The sequence below is a fragment of the Apteryx rowi genome, unplaced genomic scaffold (genome assembly GCF_003343035.1).
Source record: "Apteryx rowi isolate R43461 unplaced genomic scaffold, aptRow1 scaffold_612, whole genome shotgun sequence".
Lineage (NCBI taxonomy): Eukaryota > Metazoa > Chordata > Aves > Apterygiformes > Apterygidae > Apteryx > Apteryx rowi.
In genome coordinates, this window is record NW_020450886.1 from 131,233 (window position 1) to 158,848 (window position 27,616).

The 27,616-nt window shown below is 41.3% G+C and overlaps 1 protein-coding gene across 1 annotated transcript in view; it reads right to left on the minus strand.

Annotated features, from left to right (window-relative positions):
- The window catches only part of DNAI1 (dynein axonemal intermediate chain 1), a 145,136-nt gene extending 118,616 nt beyond the window's left edge, over positions 1–26,520 (minus strand). Inside the window, exons 1-12 of the mRNA XM_026083736.1 lie at positions 26,515–26,520; positions 26,250–26,318; positions 24,136–24,234; positions 23,155–23,235; positions 21,458–21,584; positions 19,961–20,040; positions 19,231–19,389; positions 17,399–17,458; positions 15,489–15,623; positions 7,085–7,169; positions 5,820–5,937; positions 3,666–3,709 (exon numbers count right to left, since the gene is read on the minus strand). Coding sequence (XP_025939521.1) covers positions 3,666–3,709; positions 5,820–5,937; positions 7,085–7,169; positions 15,489–15,623; positions 17,399–17,458; positions 19,231–19,389; positions 19,961–20,040; positions 21,458–21,584; positions 23,155–23,235; positions 24,136–24,234; positions 26,250–26,318; positions 26,515–26,520 — 1,063 coding nt within the window. The remainder of the gene's footprint in view (positions 1–3,665; positions 3,710–5,819; positions 5,938–7,084; positions 7,170–15,488; positions 15,624–17,398; positions 17,459–19,230; positions 19,390–19,960; positions 20,041–21,457; positions 21,585–23,154; positions 23,236–24,135; positions 24,235–26,249; positions 26,319–26,514) is intronic.
- Positions 26,521–27,616: the final 1,096 nt, after the last annotated feature.

Here is a 27,616-nt window from a genome sequence, read left to right on the forward strand (position 1 = left end):
GTCTAGGTGCTCTGCCTGGGCTCACTGTCTGGGGGGAGACCACCACTTCCAGAGGGTTTTTTAGCTCCTTTTCTTTGACACCACTCTTAGGACAGGACAGATGGCCTCTGGATGTGCTGACCTCTTGCGACTGACTAAAGGGGAAGCCTACAGCAGAGACTCAGCTCCTGTTAGCTGGCTACAGCTAGGTGAGATGAACTCTGCCCTCTCTGTCTGCTATAAAACTGGGATAAGTAGTCATCTGAATATCTTGCACACTTAGATGACAAGCCACTGACTTAGGATCCGCCTCTCTCTACATATGTGTGTTGCACTTGACCCTGGCATAAGTTATGTCCCTGGGTAGCAGGGCAGTGAAAAGGCTCTGCCTAATTCCTACACTCCTCTGAGCACAGGAACTGTGAGCACAATAAGATTTTGCTCCGCTGCACAAGGCAAGGACTATCCTGAGCGTTCCTCCCTACACTTTCCTTTGCAAAAGCTGATCCTAATCTGCCCTTTAGAATAGCTGCTGCCTGCTGAATTAAAGAGATCGTCAGGCCAATTTAGGCTTCTTGGCAAACTAAAAGGAACATTTCCAGGGCTCAGATGGAGTGAGCTTTAAGAGAAAAATGTCATTTTAAGACAAAAATGTAATGTTGCAATATTGCAAGCAGAATACAATCCTCACAAGTACAAATGAAGGCAACCCATCTGTTTTTATTGTGAGAGTAGAGAGAAATACATAAGAATAACTATTCTGGGCCACACTGAAGGCCCCTATAGCCCACGATACTGTCTCCGAGAGTACTTAGCAGCAACTGCTTAAAGAAAGAGCATAAGAATCAAGGAAAATATGTACATTCTCAGAGCTTCCAGCAACTTGCAGTTATGAACTTAGTGAATCAGATGATTTGTCCTTTCCAATGGTCATCAGCAAACCGGCCTGCCATGAATTTGTCTAATMCCTTTTGAATCCATGTACACCTTTGTCCTCCAGAGCATGGAGAACTGGCACAAAAGTTCCACAATGTCATTATGTATCACATTATTGTATTTTAAATTTGCCTTGGTCCTGTTGCTCAACAATTTCATAAAGTCTCACTCATTCTGGTGTTACAGAAAATAGTGAATATTTGACCCCTTTTCACTTTCTCCATMCCTCTCAGGTTTCTACAGACCCGTATCACATCCCCTCTTCCTTGTCTATTTTAAGAGTCCTAGTCTGGTCCATTTATTCTCTCTGATACAGAAGTTGTTATACATATTTCTGCTCATCCTTTTTGCCCTTTTCTGGATCTTTTCCAATTCTTCCGTAGCTTAATATATTCTTCTTCAGAGTTCAGAACTAGAACTGCACATAGTAATCAAGATGYCAGTTTATCACGGAACTTGTTGTCTATTGCTGTTTCTATTGGTGTTTCATACGTTGCTTTCTATTTTGTTTCTATTGTATCCAGAAGTTCTGTTTACTTTTTCTTTCATAGTAATTCCCATCAATATTTGTTCTGCCTTTTTGACTATCACTGAGCACCACTGAGTGTTTGAAAAGAAAAACCCACAGTGACTTCCAGATCACTTTCCTGAATAATAGCAATTTCCTTGGAGGCCAGTGCTGAGTTTTTTTATCCCACAGGCATTGCATTTCTCAACAAAGAATTTCATTAGCCATTCTATTACACCTGAGATCCTTCAGCATCCTTTCAAAAAAGAAAAAAAAAAAGTGTTCCCTTAAAACAAACACCAAACTATTTCCCTTGTTAGTTCAGAACATTCACAACAGATTCTAACTTTTTCAGCCCACATAACACTAGCAAAAATGTTCAGCTGTAATTTTCAAGTACATGTAGAGCAACTGAAATGGCTGGTGGGCAAAGATGTTCCTRTTGGTAGGGCCCCTTCTTCGGCTTTCCCACTCTCTGTCCTCCACAAAGAATTCCTGCGGTTGCAGTGTTTGGGGTAAAAGTTTCATACTGCTATTTGCCATTCTCAAATACTGTTACCTGTAGCAACATGACTGATTTTCATTTCAGTTTTTACCTATTCCAAGCTAGACATAAAATCCTTAGTGCCTTACTCTAGAGTCATCTTTTATTTAAATAAATGAATAAATAACAGTCAAGGAAGAAGGACAACTATCCTGGTAGAGAGGATGGGGAGACTGGGTCAACACGCCTGGCCTATTGCAGATATAATGAGTACCATTCTGCAATCCAGTTTGAGCTTCTGGTGATTCTTCTGTATTCCGTTTTGCTAACAACACCCATTCCAAGTAAAGGTGAGGTTTCAAGGTCTACATCCCCTATAYGAGAATGCCAGCAATGTGACTCTACTCATTCTACCAATAGTGGAGAAAAGCAGAGTCTTAGTGAGTCCCAGAAGCACTTTCAGGGGTCCTGATAAATTATGGAGTAGCCTGCTGACATGATAACAGTGAAAAGCAAACGCTACCTTGGTGAGGAAACCCCAGGAAAACTTGATGGAATCCTGTCTCCAATCAGGACTCCTTCCTACAGGAATTTCCCTGGGAGGCAGTGAACCTAGGGGGAAACTACCAGAATGTTGTCCCTGGACTAAAAAGCTATTCACTGCAGTCAGCACTTCAGTTACAGCTGGAAAGTAGAAGAGAGTGGGGAATGCAAAAGATAATGTTTATGTGCAGTGACCTTACTATCTTKTCTAGACAGGAGTAAAGGGGCAGAAGCGAAGGCAAGAATTCAAAATACAGCAGTCAGTTTGKCTGTAAGCAATAAGAGTTACCAAACAGGAGGAAAGCAAGGCTATTGATACAGATCCCAGGTTTAGGAGAGTTGCATTCAGGGAAGGCAACAGAAGATGACATTAGACGGCAATGGTATTGTCCTAAGGCACTATTCCATGGCTTCACTGCCCATGGCCTTTTAAAAAAAAACTTTCCCTTGCTGTGCTTGCAACACCTGCTGCAGGGAAGCCATACAGGGGAACAGATTGAATATGTTGTTAAAAGAAGAGAGAAACTGAGCAGTTAGGTGTAACATACACAACAAAACAGCAACAAAATGGTAAGAAAATATCAGTTTGTTAAAATTCTTTTCCATTTTCTGAATGTGAGAGCAGTAATACTAGATACACATTAATATGGAGAAACAAAGGAACCCCTGAAGCAGATGTTCATAGCTGCTCATAATTATCCTATGTCCAATCTGAGATAGTCTTTTTGCAACACTTAGGCCTGATGTGCCCTACTGGAGAGTTTATCCTTTGAGACACCCTGAAAGAAGATATCATCTAACAAGAAAGCAATGAGTTTACACACAGAGAAGTCTCTCAGGATTGGCTTCTGGCAAAACATAACAGATCTGGTCCTTCAGCAGTCAGAAGGGCAGGAGCAGGAAAATGCCAGTCAGAGCCCAGGAGGAAAGATAAAAAGGACCGAGTGGTGCTTCTAGAAGCCAGTCCTTGACCAAAGGGAAACTCAGCACTGTCATAAGCCAAAAGCTCTGGCTAACACTGTCTATGCTTTCCGGATGTTTATATCATGTAAAGGCCCAGTCCCTATCTTGAGTTAAATCTCAGTCAAGTGCTACAAAATCACTTGAGATCACCTATGAGATGCAATCCATGCCCAGAGTATTATATGATTTAATCTCAAGGCGCCACTGTAATATTTTAAATTTCTCAATAATACTTTCATATTTGTTACTTACAAGAGCCATACCCCACTGCAAAAAGGTCCTTGTACTTTGGATTCCTGTAATGAGAGAATTAATATAAGATTGCATTCATTATTAACCACATAGCTCAACAGAACTGCAAAGCGTTTCACACATTAACATCGGAGTCCCTTCTCACAGGACTGCGTACAGTCTAAGGGCTTGACCCTGAGAACATATGCACAAGTAAAGTTTGCGTGAATAATTTTTCTGGACTCGAGACTCATAAAAGAAATAGAACATCAGAAGGCCACAGCAGTACAAGAAAAGGATAAAAAGGGCACAGATGGAGATAGGATGTCAATCTCCAGCACTGTTTGACTTGTATGTTTCATAATCACTGAAAAGTTACTTTTAAAGATGAGTCTTCAGGGAAGGGGAAAAGGCAGAGATGTGTCAGTTTCCATCACTGGAGGCAAGAATAAAGGAGCTTCTAAACCACAACAGCATAATATCCAACATACTCACTTTCCCTAACCGGTCACTAAGTAATGATGGATGTTCAAGAGACAGCTATCAGTTCAATAATTCATGACCACTACCACAGACCAGGAAGGGAAATTCCCTTCTGACCCAGTTGGTGACCAGTCTATTTGCCGAAGCATAATGACTATGAGCATTTAGCTATCTACGATGCCTTCTACAGTCCCTTTATTAAAAGACATCTACCTTCTTTACCACTCCTGCTATGTGTGGACAGCTACTGTAGGGTTTCCATGGGACAAAGGTCAATAATGTTGCTGCCCTTGAACTCACACAGCAGGCAATGGATAAAAATTCTCTGACATACATGTATGTCAAACTTATCTAATGAATGTTTTCTCCAACTTTCTATTCTGAATTGATAAAGTAAAACCACTTCTCTTTTCATTTCTCCTTTTTCACTTTGTCCTTTCAAATGTCCTTTTTCTATCCATTAGGAGCACTGTCACTAATAACAACGTGTGAAAAAAAGTAAAATCGGAAACCTTATTGCATAACTTAATTTGGGATTAGTTTTCCAAGTCCAGGGCCATCTTTCTGTTATTTCCTGGAGGTAAGAACAACAGTAGCACAAAGTACCTACAAAACATGCCTTTTCTCCCAATTTTATATCTCATTTTAGTATTATTTTGTAATTCTTATGCAACTGCATCCTCCTTTCTTAAAGTACAATTACTGCAATGGCTTGAATGGACGTGAGACTTCAGTCATGCTCTGCCTCTCCACAGATCTTGTTTGGCAAGACACTGAGCCGTAAACAAGTGAGAGGAGGCCTGGCTGCAGGGGAGCAGAAGGTAGGAGACAACTATATCAATCTCATGCTCAGTGCATGAACCAGGCCAGTTCTGGAGAGGATCAAGCCTTTTAAAAAGTAAAAGGACCCATTCATGGTGCTGAGAGTTTTTTCATGGTAATAACTAAGGCTTCAGAAAGAGAGAGTTGATTTGAAATAGTGATAGTTTCTGGACYGACTAGGAACAAAGATACAAAAGCAGACTGTAGGGCAAATGGCTACTGCAACTACACTGAACTGTGTAAGATCACAATACACAATTACTACTGTTGTCTGCACAAATACCTTCATAAGACCATGAGTAAACAGGTTATCCTTCTTGGAGCAGCACTTTAAATGTGTCACAGTCACACATAAAGGTCTTGCTTGGTATGAGTGTCTCAGCATCTTATAGCCTACAGTGATACCTGATCGGAGCATGCAATGTTTGCATTTCCCATTCTGCTGCTTTACTTTTTCTCCTGTGATGGTACTTGTCAAAAATGCAATCACTGTCCCTTCTCCTGTCCTAGGCTGTGAGGATTGATTCCTACTGAATATTCTCCAAAGGTATGACATGTCTCTCTCAGCTTGCTCAAGAAGGGATTCTTATTTGCTCTGCTAACTGCACTTGCTTTGCCCTAACACTGCRCACAGAGCCTGCTTTGTCTTCACCTTTTGCTGAAAGGTGCAAGCCTGGCACATTCAGTCTCACAGAAGGTGCTTTCCATCCAGAAGCACCTGGCATGCTTAGGTGCCGCCAAAAGTAGCTGACTGTAATTATTTAAAACAGTGTTCTCAGAGAAACAAGTGCTGCCTTGTAAGGTGGTATGACATTTAATCCCATTCCTCTGCAAACAAGCTGAGGGCAAGTTTGCAATAAAAAGACTTACCAGGAGATGGCAGTAACTGCAAGTCTCTTGGTTTTGTCATACTGGAACTTCCAGAGTGGGAGGAGGGTTCCCTGCTGGTCTCTGTATTCATCAGAGGCATCCTCAAAATATTTAAAATCTAAAAACAAAAATCAAAGAATAAGCCCTGGTGAATAAATCTAAAACAAAATAGCATGGTGCACTGCCAGGGAAGCTTTAGAAAGGGCTCTGTCATACGTGACAGCTTCTCTACAACCCAATTATTTGTATAATGACTGCTTTGATCCTGAAGTCTTAATCTCAAAACAGCACCTAAGCCCTGTAAATGCACTTTACCAAGCACTTAGTCGTTGCACCAAAAAGCTTATGGTCCAAAAGCAGAGGAGTAACCTGTCCAAGGCCAGTGGGGCTGTGGGAGGGCTAAGACTATAAGCCARGTCTCCCAAAACACGGTCCAGAGACCAGAGGACAGGACACTGAGTCAAAAGATCTCATTCTTCTGGGGACACCTGGAATAATCTGAGTATTAGTTTCTCTGTTTGTGCATGTCACCAAGGCACAGTTTGCCGTATAAATACCAAAGGAYGAGGGATTCTTATCTGGAAGAACGACAAAGCTGTGGACACAGAAAAGCAGAGTAGAGAAAAACGCTCTGGTCAGGTGAGCAGACCTGGCTACCTGTGTCCTTGTACTCTGAGTACAGAGGCCAGCATGAGCACACACTGAATGTGGCCTTTCGGGAGGGAGCTGAACAAAGGTAGCAGCACCCTTGCAAAATGGCATAGACACGAGAGTGTCCCCTGACTGCGAGCTGTATGCCAGCCAGGGGGCTGCTCTGTGCTGGCTGCGTGGAACGTGCCCCWGGGAGCTATGCTGAGCTGGTACCTATCAGCTGGCTCTGCTGGCCCCAGCCTGCTGGGAGCAGAGCTCGTGTGGCATGCCCTTTAAATGACTGCGGTCTGCTGTTCTTTTTGCCTTGTGTAAGTCAACAGGTTGCGAGCCCTGCTCATTTAAGCTCYGTTTTCCAACCGTTCAGCAGAGGCAGGACATCTGAGACACCAACATGCTGTAAGGTAACAAACCAGTTGCTTGCATAAAGGTACTAGCTGTGCCCTAATCTTCCACTGCTAACCTCTGCCTGGGCATAATTTGCTGAAATCCTTGGCCTGCTTCCTTTACTACGAGCCAACTTCCCCAAAGGAGCTGTTGTGACCCTTGCTACAGCTGTGGCCACTCATCTGCAGGAGTACTGGCTTGAGTGCAAACGTCTCCCAGCAGGGCCATACCTTGTGCAATGYCATCGAATGTGTTCTGATTCACCATCCGCTCCATTATTTTGGCAGCCTTTGAGACCTTGGTTATATCATCACTCTGTTGAAAAGAAAAACAGGGAAGAGAAAATGTATATCCCACATGTTTACAAGGCCTTCAGGCCTTGTCTGACTGAAAAACTCTTGAGTACTTTGATCTTTACTTGAATACAGGATAACCTGAAGCTCCTCACACCAGCACCTAATGGTAAGGGCACTTGAATTAAGGCAATTGCTTTATGATAGGTTTAGCAAGCTACCATCCTTCAGTTGAACTGCAGTAACTTCAGTATTTGCTCCTGATTTATCACAATTGCAAAGTGTTTGTCTAAACCTCAGTGAAAACTGTTTGAGTCTGTCTTCCTCAGCCCATCGCATCTACCTCCTGGTGGAATGAGCTAAAAGCACACACATGATCCCTCCCCCATCTCACTTGGTAATAGTTCATTAGCTTCGGTGACATAATCATATTTAATCATGTATCAGTATTCTCTGGTCTCTGTCTGAAGAGCTTCAGGGTCTCACATGTTAAGTAAAGATCAAAGGATTTAGGAGTCCTTCAGTTAATCACTGGTAATTCCAACTTGATGCATACATGCAGATCAATAAGATCATACAATATATAATAAACATGCAAAAGGCAGTGTGTTGTCCAGCTCTTGTGGAAAGTCAAGAAGAATTCAGCTCCTGCTTGCTTTAAGTACTGTGGAAAATCCCATTCTCCTGGCCTGGGGCCACTACAAGTGGCAAATTTGCATATGTGAAGATATGTAGGCCAGATTTCACAGACTGTTAAGGGGCAGTTATGTGAGAAATACCCAAACTTCAAAAATAATTGAAGGGAAGTACTGGGAACCTTTTGGGGGGTGGCATCTTGCAAGGACGGCAGTGCCTAGGTAACTGTATCAGTAACACCACGTAAGGCCAAGACTGTCTAGGTAACCATGTCAGAAATACCAAATTTGAGTATGGGTGTAACAAAAATGGGATCAAGAGGGAAAAAGTAATGAGGGATAGGTTGTTTATTTGGAAGGAGACAAGAGTGGAGAAAGGGAATGATCCAGGTGGATGGGAGAAAAACAAGCATGGGGAAGTGGAGAGAAGGGGTATAAAAGGGGCTGTTCGAGTGTAAGCAGGTGGCTGGACAGTATGCTTGCCTGACTGAGCTGCGTGCCTGATCACCCCAGTCTTATCTTCTTACTAAAGTCTATTCCTAACTATTTTCTGTGTGGGTATAGTCTCTATTCTATGTGTGTGTATGTGTGATCACAGGTAAACTCCAAGCTGGACTAGCCAGCAATTAGAACAAGAGGTCTGGGTACCAGCAACTGGAGGGACCAGGACCTGGGAGACAGCCACTGGATAGACCAAGTGTCCAGGCCAGCTACTGGAGGGATCTCTCTGCATATGTGACACTAGTGAACTTCTGTCCTGACCAGCTGAACAGAAGGAACAGGATGCAGCTATTTATGTTGGTCGTGGTTATGTGAGTGCTGTTTGCGCTTACATAGGTTCTGGTATAGGCACTGCTCTCCGTCTGGGTTGATCTGTGTCACTGGCCATGTTACTGTTGTCTGCATGTGTATATCTGCATATTTGGAGTACATGCTCAGCCTTGCTCCTTAAGAACATTACCCTTTCTGGAGCACTCCAAGCTCTGTGGCTCTGACCTGTTTAAAAAGCTCCCAAACTGTGCTGGGCCATGAGGATGACACCAGCTCAGCTCACACAATGATGTGAGAATGCCAAGTGCATGCACAGTGCACTGATAGCGTGCTGCTCCAAGGACCTCAGTCCCCATCTACTACCACTGCCCCAAAGCCCCATCAGTGTCTCAAAGCCTTCCATCTTCAAACTACTCCTAGGGCCTCATGGCTGCCAGCACAACACGCTTTCCTCCTGAAAAGAAACTTGGGGACACTGAAAAGAAATATTATCCTTGGCAGGGTCCAGAGAGTGTCCTGAATGTGGAAAGAAACTATGAAATGACTTGCCAAAGACTACACTACACAGTCCCAGTCAGAACCAAGAACATGACTCTGGATCACATGTATCCCAGCCCTATGGGGGCTCTGCACAGACTCAAGGGAGACAAACAGTCCTAMTTCAAAGAGCATGAAACCCAAGGGACCACATAAAAAGGACAAGACATAGAAGAAAAAAACTTCAATTCTATGAACTACAACACCTTTTATAAATCCACAGTTTGCCCACATCTTCAATACTGCATGCAGTTTTGCTTCCTCATCTCAGAAAGGATAAAGTAGAACTTGGAAAAGTTCAGAGAAGGGCAGCAAGGAAGATCCAAAGTCTGGAACAGTTTCTGTATCAGGAAGAACTGAGTAAGCTGAGACTTGCCAGTGTGAAGAAGAGATGGCTTGGAAAGATATGAGAAAGATCTATGAAATCCTAAGTGGCCCAGCGAGGATGGACAGGGACTGACTGGTCCACTCTTCCAATACAGAAAGTTGGGGCAATAAGTGGAGWTAGTGGAGGTCATGTTCAAAACAAACAAAAGGAGGTGACTCTTAAAGAAGAATGACAGATTGGTGGAACTTATTCCAAAGGGTGTTGYAGACACAAGAATTACAGAGGTTCAAGGGAGACTGAACAAGTACTTCCATCCATGCAGCAAACCACATCAGGCTTGGGACATCACTGAAAATAGTTCAAGGCTGGAAGAATATTTGGCAGGGGCAGGAAGGTGAGGGGGGTATGATATACACTTGCTGTGTTCTTATCCTTCCCTGCATTTTCACTTGTGGTCACTGCTAGAGACAGACTACTGGGTTTGAGCTTTGATCTGAACCAGCACGGCCATTCTCATGTTCTTCAGGTTTTCCCTGGGTTTCTGGGAGGAATTCTTGAGAACGACACAGAATTTGCTATCATGTTCAGAATTTAAGAAAGCTCAGGGAGAAAGGTTTTCAAATTTTAATCCAGTTTGCTTTTCTTCAAAATGTTCCTTAGAYATTAGGACCTCATAAGTATTAAGAGAAATGAAAGAGGGAGACAAAAAGGATATTTGAAACATCCCAAGTAGAAATCAATACTCTCAGTTCCCGGAATTTCACTCTTTTGACTTTTAGGTTGCCATTATTGCTTCTGCCATGATAGGAACTGTCATTCTCTAAAACACTTCCTAAAAAAACAAYTCACCTGCGCTAACACTTGTCCAGCAATATTGGCATCACGACTATAAAAATGTCATTGGCTGCTACCAGTATATTACTCTGAGTAAGCTTAATTGACAGAGGTTAAATGTTGGAAAGGTTACAATATGAYTCAAAAAAAGAGAAGAGCAATAGATACTTTCCTCTCCAACAGGGTAAAAGTCATAGTTACAAGGTATAGTTACAAGATACCTGGAGTCCTACTGGTTCATCAGGTGTGTTAGTTAGCTAAGCTGCCTTCCATTCACCTACTATTTACCACTTTGTAGGCAAAATTTTCTCCTCCTTTTAACATGCATGTATTACTGGAAGGAGCTGTGGAAGAATGGCAATGCTCTCCCCTACAGACATGAGCAGCTGTAGCTCTTACATGTCCAAGGAAACTTGCACTCCAAATATTCTGAATTTTCAACCAGAGACATCATTCTGGAGTGAAGATCAGAAGACAAGGCTTACTTTATTGTGTTCTCAAAGATGAATTCTATAGCCTGCATCATCTGTAATAGTCTTTCTTTTTTTTTTCTTTTTGGCCAGTGGGAAACACTCTTACCTTAAAAAAAAAAAAAGTAAGTACAGGAACAATATATTATTCAATGGACTTTTTCCTGCAATGCAGGAAACTGTCCAGATAAATTGAAAGAGCTTTAAGTCAGCTTTCTTATTAGCTAGCTGGGCTGCTAGCAATGCAGCCATGAATAACTACATTGCTGGCATTAAACTAGATCAGAGTAAGTTATTTTCTCATTGGATCATGTGCTATTTCGGGTTTGATTTATTCTGTGTTTTACTGAAATAAATCTTCAGTGGAAGWGATAGGCCTAATTTATCTTTTTTAAGATTTGTTTGAAACTGATTTTTTCTTTGTAAGCCAACTCTGGRCTAGCTAGCCAAATGTAATGAGAGCTCATCAGCTAACAAATTTTTCRTTTATTTCTGTGCATAAGTTATTTTTAGAACAGCAATAATGTTAATGGAATCATATGTTAATACGGATAATGGGCTAGTACTTTGAAAATAAATGTCTTGGTCTTGCTCTACTATTCATTAACACTAATTGCTTCACATTTGCCTCTCAGCAGCTGGACAGTTGCAATGTGTAACTCTGATAGACTGGAGCATGAAACAAGATTTCTGCTGATGTATAACTGCACATCCAGAAGACAAATCCATCCTAAAACCAATGCAATAACTGCTTGTACCTCTGGCAAAAAGTATACTGTTATTAGGAGAAGTCCCCGCTTTCAAAGAAAAAAGCATGGTATAACTGTATTGTCATCTGTAGGACAGCCAACACCTTCATACACTGCAAACATCCACTGTAAATSCCAAATAATGTCCCCCAGGTTGAATTCTGTCAAGTAGTTGTTCATTTTCAGAATTGTTCTCATCTGTTCATTTTCACTGTTTGCTCTTAATAGTGATACTCTGTAAACAGCAGAATGAAGATATGGGAATTGGTAACAACTTATCCACTCCCAAAGATGAACTTCCAGCTGAACAATTATGTGAAGATTAATTGCATTCAGATTTCAGGTGTTATTTCAAAAATAACTGGTGGTCATCCAGGAGCTTCCAAATGATAATTACAACTCTGTGGGCTCGGTTATCTCAGTGGGCATATCTCAGAGTTAACTGTACTGCTACAGTGGGATGCACAAGTCAGGCAGGTCCCGAGATCACCACCAATCTCATGATTCAGGAATGAGCATTTCTGTGTTAAATCTAAGTTTTGTTTGGACTTTGAAAGAAATCGTTCAACCAGTTCTGCTTCAGAGGAGTCGAGAGAAGATGCTACTTCTGGCACACCACTGTGAAAGAGCACATTCGAAAGAAGGCTGGAAGAAACTTCTAGGGTGACATTGGGTTACTGGTTCCAGATCCTCCCTAGCACAGGCAGATGAGGCACATTTTCTCTCCTTCACAGCCTCCCTGAACTCCCTCTTGGGACTTAGGAGATTTTGTCCCTGCCCCAGTACAGTAAGTTCCAGATTTAACATATTCTTAAATGCTTCATATCTATTTGTACTTCTGTCACACTGCCCTCAGCCTTAATAATTCTTGTCCCTCTCTGGAATCTCAGATTCCTTCTCCACCTTTGCACTACCAGTAAAACAAACCAAGCATTTTTAGTGGCTTCTTGTGTTCAAGCTTTCAATTTGTTATATTCTTTTCCATACCTGTCAAGGTTTGTAATCTATCTCCTTTGAAAAGTGGTGACCAAAATTATACTTCCCTGCACTATTCTAGCTGAGTTCTCCCAGTGCCTTGCATAACAGAAATAACACTTCTCTGCCATCCCTCACAGAACATATTCTACCAACGCACTTGCCTTTTTCATAGCCATGTCACAACTCACTGATACAGTCATGTTTCTCGCTGTCACTTCAAACAGTAAGCCCTCACCTCATCAAAGGTTTTTTAATCAATCCCAAAATGCACGGTCTTCCTCTCCAGTAGTCCCTTCCAATCTGTACTAATAACCACCTTTCCCATTTATCTAATTATTTCCCAAAAGATATTTTAGCAACAGCTTTACAGAACTTCAGGTRGATTAGCTTTACTATACTTTCCTTATCATGGAAAACCACAACTGTTCTCTAATCAGAGAGATGACATTATTCAGACACAGCCCACCTTTGGTAAACTCATGTGCTATTTTATTTCATTTCAGATTTACTCTCAAGTCTCTAATTATTCTTTCCCTCCAAATTAATTCTAATACTAAAGGTCACATTAATGGAACCATTTTTACCCTTTCTACATATACTCTATCTTTGTTATTCTCCAGTTGCACAGTTCCACTCCTCTTTTGATAGATTTGTTAAAGATCCATGCTATCAGACTTATGATTTCACTTCCTGTAATCTCAGGGCAAGAGGAGCTGGTCTGCACCAATGTAAGTGCTTTAAGCTCTTTGGATGTTGATTGCTGTCTCTAGCCACTGCATCCCTGATTTCAGCCTTTTGCACAGACCAGCCACATCTCCTGCTTGATGTTCCACAGTTCCCCTTCAGCAATGACCAAAGGCAGGATGCCCTCAGCAAATGTTTAGCTGGGATATCTCTGTTACAATTGCTATGTGTAGCCCAAAATATGTAAGCTATGTGTTGGCAGTTCCACAAAACCCGTTTCCCCATTTGCTGACTTGAGACCAGAAGTACAGATTTTGACASCATGACCTTTATTTCCATAGGCTTACACATGAGCAGATGTAATACCTGCTGTAAGTCAGATTCTAGTCTTGGATTACATCAAGTTGCATGTCTCCAGTGTTAATGACTGGGAAATTCAGCAGGCTTTTCACACACTTCTCACAATCGGTCTCAATTCTGGAGACTGGCTCTGCATAAAGAAGCTTTTCCTTTCACTTTTCCAGTGTACTGACTTCTTAGCTTCCCTGCAATCCTCCTGGGAAAGTGCTAAGAGGGAAAAGCACCAAAGGGGGGATCATGGGTGCATGGTTTGCAGCTTCCCACTGTTGTCAATGGAGCATGCAGTAGCCTGTTACAATGTAGTTTCACCGGTAGAATCCTTATTTCWTTTTAACGATCAGCTTTTAGCAATCCATCCATTAGGTTCATAATTATATTGCTGACTTCAGGCTTAATTCTCCAATGCTTACTCAGGTGAAAGATTTATTAGTTTTAGAAGGAACTGCGAATTTCAATGGCACAATTCACACAAAGAAGCCTGTCAGAATATGTTCCTGGTTTGTTTACACTAAGAGGCTTTTGATGGCAGAGCAATAGTGGGGTAGCTAAACCAGCAAAATCTTCTACTGCCAACTCAGCTGTATTGGTATAAAAGTGCTTATATTCCTACAGCTAGAGCCATTTTCAGGAGCCAGCATATATTACAGAGGTACATCATAGTTACAGGGATATAACTACACCTATTCAAGCGGCAAGCTAACATCTGACTTCCATGTTTTTATATTATAGTTTTCATTGCATTTAGCTCCAATCATTACAAAAACTACTTCAGTTTGTCTTCTAACTGGTTTAACTTAGACTGAGAGGAAGAAAAGAACCACCCACAGTTCTGTACAGATCAAACCGTGATGAAAACTTCCTGAACCTGCTGAAAACATTCTGGAACATGAAGCAAATAATTAGAGGTTGCTGTATTGTTTTCCCAGTGCTTCAAGTGGGATGACATTTTTAAGATGGGATCATTGCCACTTTGGGGAATGGACTGTGGCATGACTGCAGGGCACTCCTAGGTCACTCTGATGGAGTAACCTGGATTAGAAACCAGTATCAGCCTAGCAGTAAGCTCACAACAGCAGCTGAGTTACGAGCCGAGCATGAGTTATGATACCTGCTGCTCAGAAAAGCCAGACTAGTGGGGGCTGCTGCCTTGCCATTCACCCTGCCACTCCGGAGGGTTCAGGGTGACTGACCTTCTCTGGCGATGATCACATTACCATGGCTGAGATACCGTCTTGCTGTGTAACTACCGAATTACAGCACTTTGAACGTTGGGCAGAGATGTTTCTGACACTGTCCAACCAAATGAATAAATGATTTTTCAAAGATCCGGCCTCTCCTCCCCCGGTCAAGCCTCCCAGAATCACTATTCAATTTTGTGTATGTAGGCTTAGACTTCAATAATTAAAAAGTAATTATTAATAACTTTTATATGAAGTATATATTATCTATATTATAGGCATATAATCATAAATGATAATTATACAACATTATACTAAAAATAGTCAAATGTGTTATGTTGCTTTAGTAACATTCTGAAAGGATCACAAATTTCTTTCTTTGACTTTCAAATGGAAAATTATAGCTAGCAGCTAAATCCCTTAGAACTCCTTGAAAAATCAGACAGTGTTTCTACTTATTTCATTCTTTTATCCCTCACATGCTAGTCAAAAATGGAACACAAAATTGATAATGCACACCACAAAAAAGCCACAAACCTCATTTGGAAATAAAATTTGAAGTCAAGATTACAGTGTCACACTGTTTTGCATTCTCATAAAAAATACAGCAACTCAAAAAAGGAAATCCTGTTTGGGAAATACAGTTCCTGGCAGAAAATAATTTCTGCATTTCTTAGGGCTGTTACGTGCCAGCTGAGAAAACTAGCTACACAACCCACATGAGCTGCTAAATTTCACCTGACTTGCACCATGGATGCATCCACCATCAGCCTCAGTGAGCTTCTCCCAGCATTATGAAATGCGCACATGGCAGTACCTGTGACTCCAGGGAGGTTGACTTTCTCCCCCTCCTCTTCTCTTCCTTCTTTGCTATATGGGCTCTTGGTTTTTCTTTCTCTTTGGACTTTTCCATTTTCTGAAGCTCCTCCACATAGGCATCATAGATCTCCCACTGAAAGACAGACAGAGGCAAGGCTTACAGGGACCTGATTATGCTCCAGAAAACAAATGTCTGCACCATCACAAAAACATGGCAATGTTCACAACAGTAACGCTCCCCCTGGAATCAGTCTGGAATCAGTCAGAAGACAGTGGGCTTGTTACTTGCACAAAAAGTGAAGGATTGCACCCCAGTATTTTTAAAGCTTCATGGGGCATGCCTTATTTTTTGAGAAGACAGTATTGCATTCTTAACTATTTCCTTACCCCAATTCCCTTCTTGGTGCTTCGCATTTACATCCTTTCCGTAGGACATTCTGTCAGCCCTGTTTGGCTATTTTACCAGTGTTTAATAGGAAACATGCATTAAACACCTGCTTTATGACATTTCTCATGTGGTGTTGGAAAATTATATTGTAGCTGCTTAACACAGTTTAAATCTTGGACTCTAACTCTGCAACATATGATCAAATGGAAACTGAGAGCAGTTTTACATCTTCTGCTCTGCCAGGAATGTCTTACTTGAGTAGATCTGTAAGTAATTTTTCCACTTAAGAATTATTCATTTGTACTGGAGCACTAATATGATATGAAWCAGATATGTTACTTTCAGAACAAAGAAAAGACAATCTAATTCTGACACATCAGCTTCAGAGAGGGAGTATGATTCAAACACAAAAGGAAGACTAAAACACTGGCATAAAGAAAGATAGCAGAAATAGTCATCAAAAAAACCCAACCGTATTGTGTTATAAATTTACAGGTGGAAATGGGAAGGAAGGATGTTCCAAGCATCACAGAAAGGACAAAGAAGATGTGATGAGAAGAGTGGGAGAAGGAGCAGAACAGACAGCTTCGGAAGAGGAATATGCAAGCATAAGGAAGAACAAGAAGGAAGAAGAGTTGAGGAAAAAAACAGCTTATGTTAAAATATTAATTTATATTCATTCAAATATTCAAGAGAATAAAAAGAAAACAAAGAAAGTTTTCCTCTTAGTTTTCAGACATTTTCATGCAAAATTTCAGCAATGGCTTCTTATCTTAATAGTTCTATTGTCTCAWGCTTTCAGGTCATCTTAGTATCAGAAAGAAACTAAAGGAAACTCCAGCTGGATGGAGGGAAGATCTTAGGCCAATTACTCTGTGATTTCAAGTTCGGAAATAGAATGGATTACAGTTTTCAGCTTACCAGTGACACTCCCCCCCCTCCTTTCCTATCACTCTCTGGCAATGTCATTTTTAAAGAGGTTGTATCAGTTTACCACAGGAACACCCAGTTAATCCTTTCTCATGGGTGTTTCTGTGGTAAATTGGTACAACAAACAGACAATAAAGTTTGAGCCAATGTTCATATCAGTGGCAAACACAAATACATTTTGTGAGTATCTGTGAGAAGCAGCAGAATTGGCTGGATTTCCTTTCCAGTAAAAGCTACATATTTCATGTGTAAAATGTCGTGCAAAATACATATTTTTTTAACATTTTTAAGAGATGGATAAAATAGCTCATAACAATTTTGGAACAGTTCTTCATCATGAATAAACAGGCACATTCCCACTCCCTAAAATGGAGCTAAGCCTAATTCTGCAAGCTGAGAGTGGGCCTTCCACCAAGGCAGGTAAGAGGGCCACACTAGTTTGTTCCCAGATTTAAACCAGAGATCAAAGCCCCAGTACCTGAGCACAATCCAGTGCAAGGAATACAAACACGACAATTTAGTTTCTCCTTTCTCTCCTCTCATTCTCCTAAGTATACGCCAAAAGAGCTTATAAAGTCAAAAACAGATACCTGGTTAGCAGTGGCTGAAAAATTTTTACAAGGTGTAGGCTCTGATTGACACGCTCTGTCCTGAATAAAGAAAAAGCAAAAAGAAGTGTAATCATACCGTTAACATGCTGAAACTCTTTGCAGTGACATAGTCCTAGCTGTGGAAGCTAACTCCTCATAGCATTTAGTTAGAATAATACTGATCTTGCATTAATTCAGCATCCAAACGGCTCCTAAAGCACTGCACAAATGTTATTAGGGGTTGTATAACTGCAAATAGATTTTCTTACGGACCAAAAGAGGCTGATTTTTTCCAACATTATTAAAATATTTAACTTCAATATTTCATTTTGAAGGTGTTAAAACGGTTTGTGTCAGCTCTACCATTTGAAACATTCTGCTACCTGTTATAGTATGCTATCAGACTTAAAAAGTTTTGACCTATATATTAAAATCCCACTTGGATACAGCAGAGTCAAAACAAAAGAGTTGAACAGAATGATAACCTTTAAACAAATCATTTGATCTCACTGAAATAATATTTCCATCAGCCTTTCATCAAATATTGGAATGAAATTAATATATCTCTGTGAAACACTTTCATTTCATGGAACAGTATTTTCCTTCAGAAAACTGTTGTGTCAGGATATTTTTAAGAAGCTGCCTGTAGCACTTCACTGGCCTCTGAAATGCAGCAGTCAGAGGTGGAAATTGCACATCCTTCACAGCGCACAACAGTACTTCACAGCTATTTAAGAGCTAGATTCTGCTTTCAAAGACACTCAAGCATTTTTCAGTAATAGGGATGGGAAAGGAATACGCAGAACTAGGGAAAGAGAAATAACAAATTCTGTGTCCTCTACAGGGATTTTAAAAGATGCAGAATTTGGAGTAAGCACTTCGCAACTGTACAAACTCTCCTTACATCCTCCATCTCTACTGGTGACTCCTCTTCTAGGAGACAGTAGCTCCAGCAACACAGTAACTCTTAGATTTCTCCAAGCTCACCAGTCCTACAGGCTCTCACCGTAGGTGAAATGGCTGCAAAGCAGGCAGGCAGGCTCTCTSGGGAAGCTGTATAGATTTGGACTCCATGGCAGCAGGGAAAACAGGAAAATTTTCTCTCTGAAACATGTATCTCAGACTCAGAGGAAGCTGCTGCCTGACCTCTCAGCTGGGGGCAAACATCACCGGTACTGTTCTGTCGGGGGCCGCTGTGAAGACACGCTCCCTTGGAATGGCCACGGGCTCAGCAAGAGGTGTGGGGAACATAAGGTCTTGGGTCTGTACTGACCACAAAGCACAGGCATGGAGCAGAAAGGGAGATGTACTGTGTAGCAGCAGTGAACATCTGTCATTCTTACACAAGCCTGATTGTAGCACCTGAGCTCAACACACACTTTAACACCTTTATCCTTACAGTCCTCTTGCGATAAATAGGTGCTTATATCCCTGCTCTGCAAATAAGAATTGAAGTACAAGGCTGTCCAGGGAGTCTGTGGCAAAAGAAAAATGAACCCAGGGATTCCAAGCCTTCAGCTACCACCCTAACCATTGGTCTATCCTTCTTTTTCAGATAAGAAAATAGACATGAAAAATGCTATATCCAAGTAGAGGTGTAAAGATTTACAGTGGCACCAAAACCTCCTGCAGGCTGCCCAAGAGTCCGTGAGGCAAGAATTTTTTGTCACCATTTTCACCACCCCAAATGTTTTATCATAATTAGTCACAGTTTTTTCCTCCCAACAGTATCTGCAGGGATTACAGGATATAACATAAAAACAGATGCTCTACATATCCTCCCAAAGGAAAGCTCTTCCTTATCACTAAAGGAAATGGCAGAAGCAGCGTACCCGCAAGGGGTTGTTGAGCGTCTTAGAAGCTCTCTCGATGAAGTTGAACTGGTTCGCGAGCTTGCGCTCCTTTGGTCTCAGGGGAGGAGGCTCTTCTGCTTCTGCTGCTTCAGCTACTTCTGCTGTTCCTGCCTCCTCTGCCTCTTCCTCCCCTGCAGCCTGCAAGAGAGTAGAGCAGAAACTCTACACTGAAAGAAACAGACATCTCTTTCCTTCTTCAGAAGGGCTTTATCTCAGCCTGCYGGATTTCTGCTCTCTAGCAGAGAAATTAGTCAGATCTTGATTCCAGGGCCTGACACAGTTYGGGTAAAAACAAACTTCTCACAGCAAGTGAGACAGTGACAAGTCAGGCCACTACTTAATTCAGATAGCTATACCTGCTGCTTTCACCTCTCCACATCTTGCTTTTGCCCAATTTGCCTTTCAGGGATGGACAGGTTGTCCAGGAAGTTTCCAGCTCCCAGAAAATTACAGTCCATCTTGATGGAATCTCTGGATGAAGACAGACCTGRTATGCGGGGACCTGCCATCCCCCGTGCAGCTCCTCCAAGCCAAACAACAGGAGGATCCCAGCTATTTGGTAGAATCTGCAGGATCTCAGCAGAAACATCTCAGGCATAAAGAAATCAATTACAGAAGCTTCTGAGTCAGTCCATTTTACAATAAAGTGAATTTCAAATCTAATATTAAAAATAAGATGGGCAGCTCTCAGCTAACTATGGAGAATTACCTGTATATCTTCTGTACTTTCTTCATCTTTAATCTCTRTTTCTTCAGATATTATCGTAGAATCCTCAACAGGGGGCTTTTCTGATAACAGAAGAGATAAGTGTATAAGCTCTAGATAATAGGACGTATTATCCCACGTTTTGCAGACACTTCTATCTTCTAAAGCATTACTACAGATGCATCTTTTTCAAACGCTATCTCATTAGTTAACACTGTGACCCATTCTCATTTTGCAGGGTAATGGTTTGCTCAAAGCCACACAAGGAGACAGTATTATTACTATAATGATACTGCAGTAATTCTGGCTGGCCTGGAATAAAAACTCTGATTTCCACTCAGGTCAAATCTCTGAAATCCACTACTGACCTGAGTAGCATTGTTTCTGACTTTGCCTTCAGTTCTGGACCTTTCTGCCCTGCAAAAATGGCTGTAATTACATACAACCATGAAGAATGACTGGTACAAAAGAGTGGTAATGTGGTTTGTTCCTATTTATATGGATAAAAAYGAATATACTAGCTATGTTAGAGAATGATGGATGTCTACATTCCAATCACAGCCCTGAGTGCACAGTCATGCTAGCAGCAAGCTATAAGCTTGCTTTAAACTAGCTAGTTTGGAATCTCTGAAAATGTGCACTGCCAGCAACAACAACCCATGCTTTTGTGGCACTGAAGATCCCACTTAGCACTTTGTCCTACTTCAAATCTTCATACACACTTTGTTAAGTGTAAATCAAAAGAGGCATTGACCCTCAGAGGCCACAAGTAATAACTATTCTCAGGAGCTTATGCAGTGGTACCATTGTGCCTGAAAGTTACCACCTTGAAAAGGCAGTATTAGTGACACAGCTTCTCCTTTCACAAACAGYGGGAATATGAGAAAAATCTCTAAAGAGTACATCTCTCCCTGATGAAAATTCAACCTAGAACTAATTACTGAAACAGCTTTTGAGCCTCTGAATTAAGGCATCTTTCTTAACTAAGAACCTAAAAATGGCCATACTAGCTCAGGTCAAAGCTCCAACTGGCCCAATATCTTATATCTCACATTGTTGAGAAGTAGATGCTCTGGAGAGAGCATAAGAATAGAACAAGTATACGATATTTTTATGAATGCTCACCCAGCCTCCAACCATTTCTGCTTTAAGAATACCTTAAACTTTAAACTCCTTATGCTGCTTTGAAAGTTTTGGCCATGATTTAAACATGAATATCCAACTAACTGTAGTGCAAGCTATTTAAAAGCCACTAAATAGCTCTGAAAATTTCAGTTGATGGTGTTAATGTTAGTGTTCACCTGGCCCTGAAAGCACGCACTGTTTTTTGCACTGTGGCAAACATCTGACTGTTTTTACTTTTTTCTTTCACAAGAAGGATACAAGCCAAAATAAAAGCTATTCCATTCTCTAGTCATGAAGCATGATCACTCCATCATGTTGAATAAATGATACCAGTTGCTAACTAAAAATGACTGCGGTTTCAGATAACAAACTTACCTGCTTCAATRCTTAATCTGGCATTCTGCCGTCTGCCTTCATCTGAATCTTTGAGTATCATGTTACCATTCAAAGAGAAGTGAATGGCCATTTGATCCACATAGCTTATTGGCTTGTATGTTCGTTCCTACAGAGAGGAAAAAACAACAAAATCAGTGGGGAGAAATACATGATTTTAAGCCAAAAATACTGTGTAGCCTCAATTGCTAAAGTCAAGTAAGTTCCACACTGATAAATATGTATTTGTGACTGACATATTTACACTGAATTTCTTCAAACAGCTATTGATATCTCATGACACTGAGAGCCAGAGTTTAAAACACAAGGAAAAAAAGCAAGAACAGGAAACCTCTAGTTCTCCACCAGTACCACAGCAAGCGAGTTTAAATCTAGTTTTGGTGCATCTCTTACTACACAGTAATCACTAAAAGACTCCAATGTCACGCTGTGCTGAGATCCCCAAATGAGCTGTCATACAAGAGCAGAACCATTCAGAGATAGCAGCTCTGACCTGCAGACAGTATGGGCTCTTAGCTTCGTGCCCAGGGTAATGAGCACTGCACTAATTCAGCTATTTGAAGTTAGCTTGATTGGCACTTGCTTGTAGACCACTATACAGTGCAGACATGAACCTAGGCTCAAACCACGTATTAAGACTTTGAGTTTCACCTAAAYGCAATCAGAAGCCACTGCAGACCCCAGATGCTTCACTAATTCGTTCTCTATTAAAAATACCACCATTTTCTGTACCAATCACAATGTAGCATCAAGCCCACTTCAGTCACTGAGAAGGATTTGAAGATATGGATCATTCATCACCTATTTCCATCTCATAAATATTGAAAACGCCAACTGCAAGGAGAAGAGAAACTGACCCCATCTGCTTCCACAGATTCTTTTCCCTCCTGATCTAGCATAACAATTAGMCACATTTGTTACAGTAGCACAGAGATGAGACAGGCTCAGGATGGTTGTCTACTCCCTGCCTAAATTTGGAGATAATCCAATACCAGAGCTGGAGGAACTGTCCCCGCAYGCTCTCATTTCTTTCACGGGGTGCAACCCTTTCAAGAAAAGTATGGGAGGCAGGGCCACCCCTCCACTCCCCCCCTGCAGCAGCCTATGTTGCTAGCTGTACAAACTAGCTGGGGAAGACTGCTCCAGGGTAACACAGCATATGCTCTGCACATAGAAATGTGAAGGTGTGACTCGGAAGGTGTGACTTCCTGGCAGCCATTGATGCACCCTCCCTTGCCCACATCTACTCATCACGAATAGAGCTCTTGCCACTGATTTCACAGAGCACATTCCTGAACTCTCCTATAATTCAAACAATCRAATCTTGATGTGAGGACACTGAGGCATAAATGTCTTACACCTTGCATAAAGCGTCGCCTTTTCTCCTCTAACCACCACTGAATGGAAAAACTTATTGCCTGAGATTAGCTGCACTAATTATGTTCACTGCCAGAACCTGGTGAGTAATTTTTATCGGCTTTTTCTGAATAAATAAGTATGTCAATGATTTCAGACTCTCACCCTCTGCAAAAACACTTTAGGAACCATTGGCAGTAAATATGTAACAAGAGGAAGCCACATTAAAAAGAAATTTACTTGTTTATAAATAAAAACCAAACACAAAAGCAGCTAATGACAAAAAAATCTCATCCTGGATTTACAGATCACGCCACGCTTACTTTAAAGCTGTATCTGACAATATTCTGGGGAGCATGGGGATTATTGGCTGTCAGGATGCGTGTAAATTCCTCTTTTAATTCCTGCAGAATGAAAACAAAATAGTATCATAAATAAAATTCCACTGTTAATGTGACATACAGCATAAGAAGATCACCAGGTCCTTTATGCTCATTTCTATGATGTTCAGTTTGCTGCAGATATCTGACTTACAGCTGAGATCTCCATGAGAGCAATGGCTGGAGCACAGCTAGCTCAGAGAAGACCAAGAACAGAGTCATCCTGCTTCCTATCTTGAATTCTTTAGCTGTCATGTAAATTTTTAGCTAGGCTGAGGTAGCACTTACAAATTGCTAGATGTTTTCTAYACAGCAAGAAAGACAATCCCTGAAGCTATGCAATCCAAAAATACAATAAAAAGTAAGCTTAGTAGCAATGCTTGCAGGATTGGCCACTGCTTAGAAAAAGCTGTACTAGCGTCAACTGTCTTCACTCCCTGACCAGGGGGAAGTATGTGTAGCTACCCTTTGAGCTTTATACAGCAGTGGAGAATAGGGAAACAGCTGCAGTCAGAAGAGTGAATGAATGACTCTGCAATGCCACTGAACCAAGCTGAAAAGAAATAGCCATATAGCTACAGGATTCCTCCCAGACTCCCGCTGGCCCCTGAAGGGCTCAAGGTTGGCTGCAGGGCCCTTCTCAGCATGGGGAAATCCTGGCCACGTTCCCCCGTCGGAACAAGAAGGAAGAACTTTCCATACGGAGTTACTCTGCCTTCAGCCCAGGGCCACGTTTCAAAGCACACACTCCCAGTTTTCCTGCTGAAAGACATTTTGGTTTAAACTGCAGATATTGTATACTAGCAAGTACTGGGGCTTTTCACTTTAGCAGAATGTCCTTCAAAAAAAAGAGGTAGGAGGCACGCTTTGTTTGGGGGAGTTTTGTATACATCTCATGCCAACTTCAGGAACAGTTTTACTCACAGCTTCTGTCAACTCCAGTTGATCTGGGGGTTTGACAAGAATCTTTCCTGCTGCCCATTCATCAAGCCCCTCTCCCACTTCAGTGGACACATCTTCATCCTAGCATAGGAAGAGCAAGCCCATTAGTGCACCAAGACTGTGATCACTTCACTTGCTCCCAAGCAGCACTTCTCCAGATGTGGAGTGAGGAAGAGGAAACTGCACTTCCCTGTCCACCTGTGCTTTGACCAGACCAGATAGCCCCAAACAGCAGGCCCAGATTTGAAGATTGTTGAAGGTCTACAGCTGCCAGCAAGAGTTCAGTGGGTGTGAGCAGGACAACCGAGAATCTGCCCTCAGTTCGAGGAGCTGCTGATTGAAGACAACTCCTGGCCTGTAACAAAACTGGAGTAACTCCAGTAACAAAACTCAAGTAACTCCACTTGCGTTTCAGTTGACAATTCTGTTTCTTTTGGCCATATTAAGCCCAAATGGGCTATAGTTCAGAACTGATCAAAGACACAATCCAGGGACTCACGATTACTTCTAAAGTTCTATTATATAAAGATACACTTAGAAACTAGTTCAAGATACAAAACTGTAGGGATGAGACTTCTGGAGAAACATTAAGCATTTTCTTGCAAAGGCCAGCCAGTCTGCACTCCCACAACACAGAGAGCTCGTCTCCTTTGGCTGGGCTTGGCTTGGTGTCATCATACGATATCTTTAATAGGAAAGGGATCACTGCAGGGATGAATTTCAATTACTTGTCATTACAGATAAACTGCCAGAACACCAAGTTGCTGATTAAAGAGTTTAGCTGCTCAAGGCAAAATTTCTCCCTCAGTTTGAAATGCGTAATGAGTTGATTTAAAATAAATCAATCATTCCTTTAAATACCGTTCTCTCAGGTCTATTAAACTTTATAGCCATATGCAGCTGTCAATGAGTTCAGGGTGTAAGTGAAGGCTGTTTGCAGGTGTAGAGCCTGGAGTACAGATCGCAGGAACACTCCAGGATAAGCCCATGAAGAGGCTTGAGTGGGAAGGGGGAGAAAGAACATTCTCATTATTTTTGGTTAGTGCTGCTGCCCCAGCAAAGCTTTGCTATCTGCAGAGCACCACAGAGGTAAAAAGCACAGTGCCGTGTACAAATGTGCAGAGGCTGAAAGCAACAGAGAATTCTGCATATGCCAAGCACCCAAGGAAACTTGCAGGCTGCAATCTAGTTTCCACCTGGGAAAAGGGAACTGAAATAAGGCAAACTGGAAGGTGGTCAGGCTCTCTCATTCTCAAGAGACTACAACAGCAGAACAGTCGTTCATGATGCAGTGTTACCCACAGGAACACCTGCTTGTAGGACATTTATCTTATATTTCAAAGCCAGTTAGTTCAGTGCTGTTTCCCCTGAGACACTGATTAAAATACTGTTAGGTTTTAAACATGTAAACATTTTTTATTTATCTTTTTTATTTAAAGGTAAATACTTTTTTTAAAGGATCAAAAGAAGAATGTTTAACAAGACTGTGATTTGTCTTAAGAAGTGAAAAGCTGTTTGCAAACCATGCCTGCTTAAAGAATACTGGGTTGATGTTAATTTGCCTTCCTCCATCCATGTCAAGTGGAGCTAAGTGAATTTACATCAGCTCATGATTTGGCCCTGTATAAGAGGAAGGTAGATTAAATAAGGGTGCCCCCCTACGCATTCATTTGCCTGGCAATGAAAAGCATTACAATTAGTCTAACAGTCAAAAAGTTATACTGTTCTCTCTAATGCTGTACTTGTATGTTAATTATAGGAATCTGGGCTATGTTTTGAATTTTCTAACCAGAGAAGACAGATTTTTTCATAGTCCATGTCAGTGTATACTTTGGAATTTACATCACAAACTTTTTTTAATCCTTTCATTTTGCAGTTTACCTAAATTGTGTCTTTGTTTTAATTTCCATTTTTTATTCTAATTTGCTAGTGAATTCCCTCCTCATTGGAAATCTAGAGCAATCCCTTAGTGTTAAATATACTGTAATGTTACCAGTTCTATAAAATATGACATTATTCAGACACGCCTTAGTTTGTATCTCACAGATGAGGAGGAAAAAAAAGATTTTAAAAACTCTTGGATGTGTGGATCTTACCCGTTTTTTGGATACAGCTTTAGCAGGCCTTGGTGGTACTGCCTTTCCTCCTGAAGGTCCAGTTTGGCCCTGGAAAAAGAACACATCCAATGTAAACCTTTAAAACATTTTGTTTCCTAATTTAACCAAAGCAGAACAGAACTTCAATGTGTTCACTAACATTTCCCGCAATGGTACGTTTCAAAAGCCAAAATATTCCAGTGCTTTGCCAATAAATCACTTGAATGAAAAGCAGTCACCGTCGTAATATAAGACAACAGTTTACCTGCATGAAGCAGCACTGTGCTCTACCCTTGTTACTGCTAATCTGTTATAAACCTAACTGTTCTGCACACTGCATTCTAATGTCCCATTCAAACACATCAGAAAGACTGTTTTTGCCCCAAATGCTTGCATGTCACGGYGAGGCAAGGGACAGCAGATTAATACCTAGGGAGTAACAAGTRCTGAAACACTGATGAACAGCTGGGAAGTTAACCCCTGCCAATCTCCCTGAGCGCATCAGAGAGAAAAAAAAAGTTTTAAGATAGGCTTTAAAGAAAACAATGAAAAAGGTACAGGGAGTCTTACAGTGTATTTCTAGGAGTGGTTATACAGGGTCAAGGAATAAGAGAAGGGCACCAGTGACAAAGTCTTATGAAAGCTCTACAGAAAGTAGGAGAGGAAACAACGAGGATCCTTTCGAGAGGACACTGAGGAACAAATAAGAGAACCGAGAAGATAGCGAGTGAAAGTACCTTATTTCAARAGGAGCCTGGCTATCTGCATCAAAGAAAACCGATAAATCAAGGAAAGGAGAAGACATTAGAGAACTTCATAAGAACAGTTTCAGAGAAAATTTACATCAACATATTCTATGAGGTTGAAGATAAAATGTAAGGATAAAAGTAGGCTGGTAGCTGATGATGCAAGTGGGATCAACAGTGTGGAGATTTTTATTTAAACCTTCTGGTGTTAGGGGGAAAAGCCAGAAACGAAAGATGTTATGGACATTATGAGAGAAGAAGGTACAGGAATGGGTACAAAGGTGATTAGGAGATCAGAYGGGATGGATGGTAAAAACAGAGGAATTTACATGGAGAAGCTCTTGACTTTGCAAGAGGGCAGAAGGATTTGCAARAGGAGAAGTGGGAATGAAAACAAAGGGGTGGGGGAAGCTCTCGTGTGTTTTTCAGTTTTCTTTAGAAGAACATAAGACTGCACCTTTCAGCTCAGATGAACGGTCCATCTAGACAAGTATCGCTCTCCAACAGCATTCAAAAGCAGGTATCTACCCCAGGATGCCCTTTCGGCCTCCAGCAGGGACTTCTTGAACCAGAAATGCTATCCTTTTTATTTTTATTTCATATCAGTGGACCTCTTTCTCC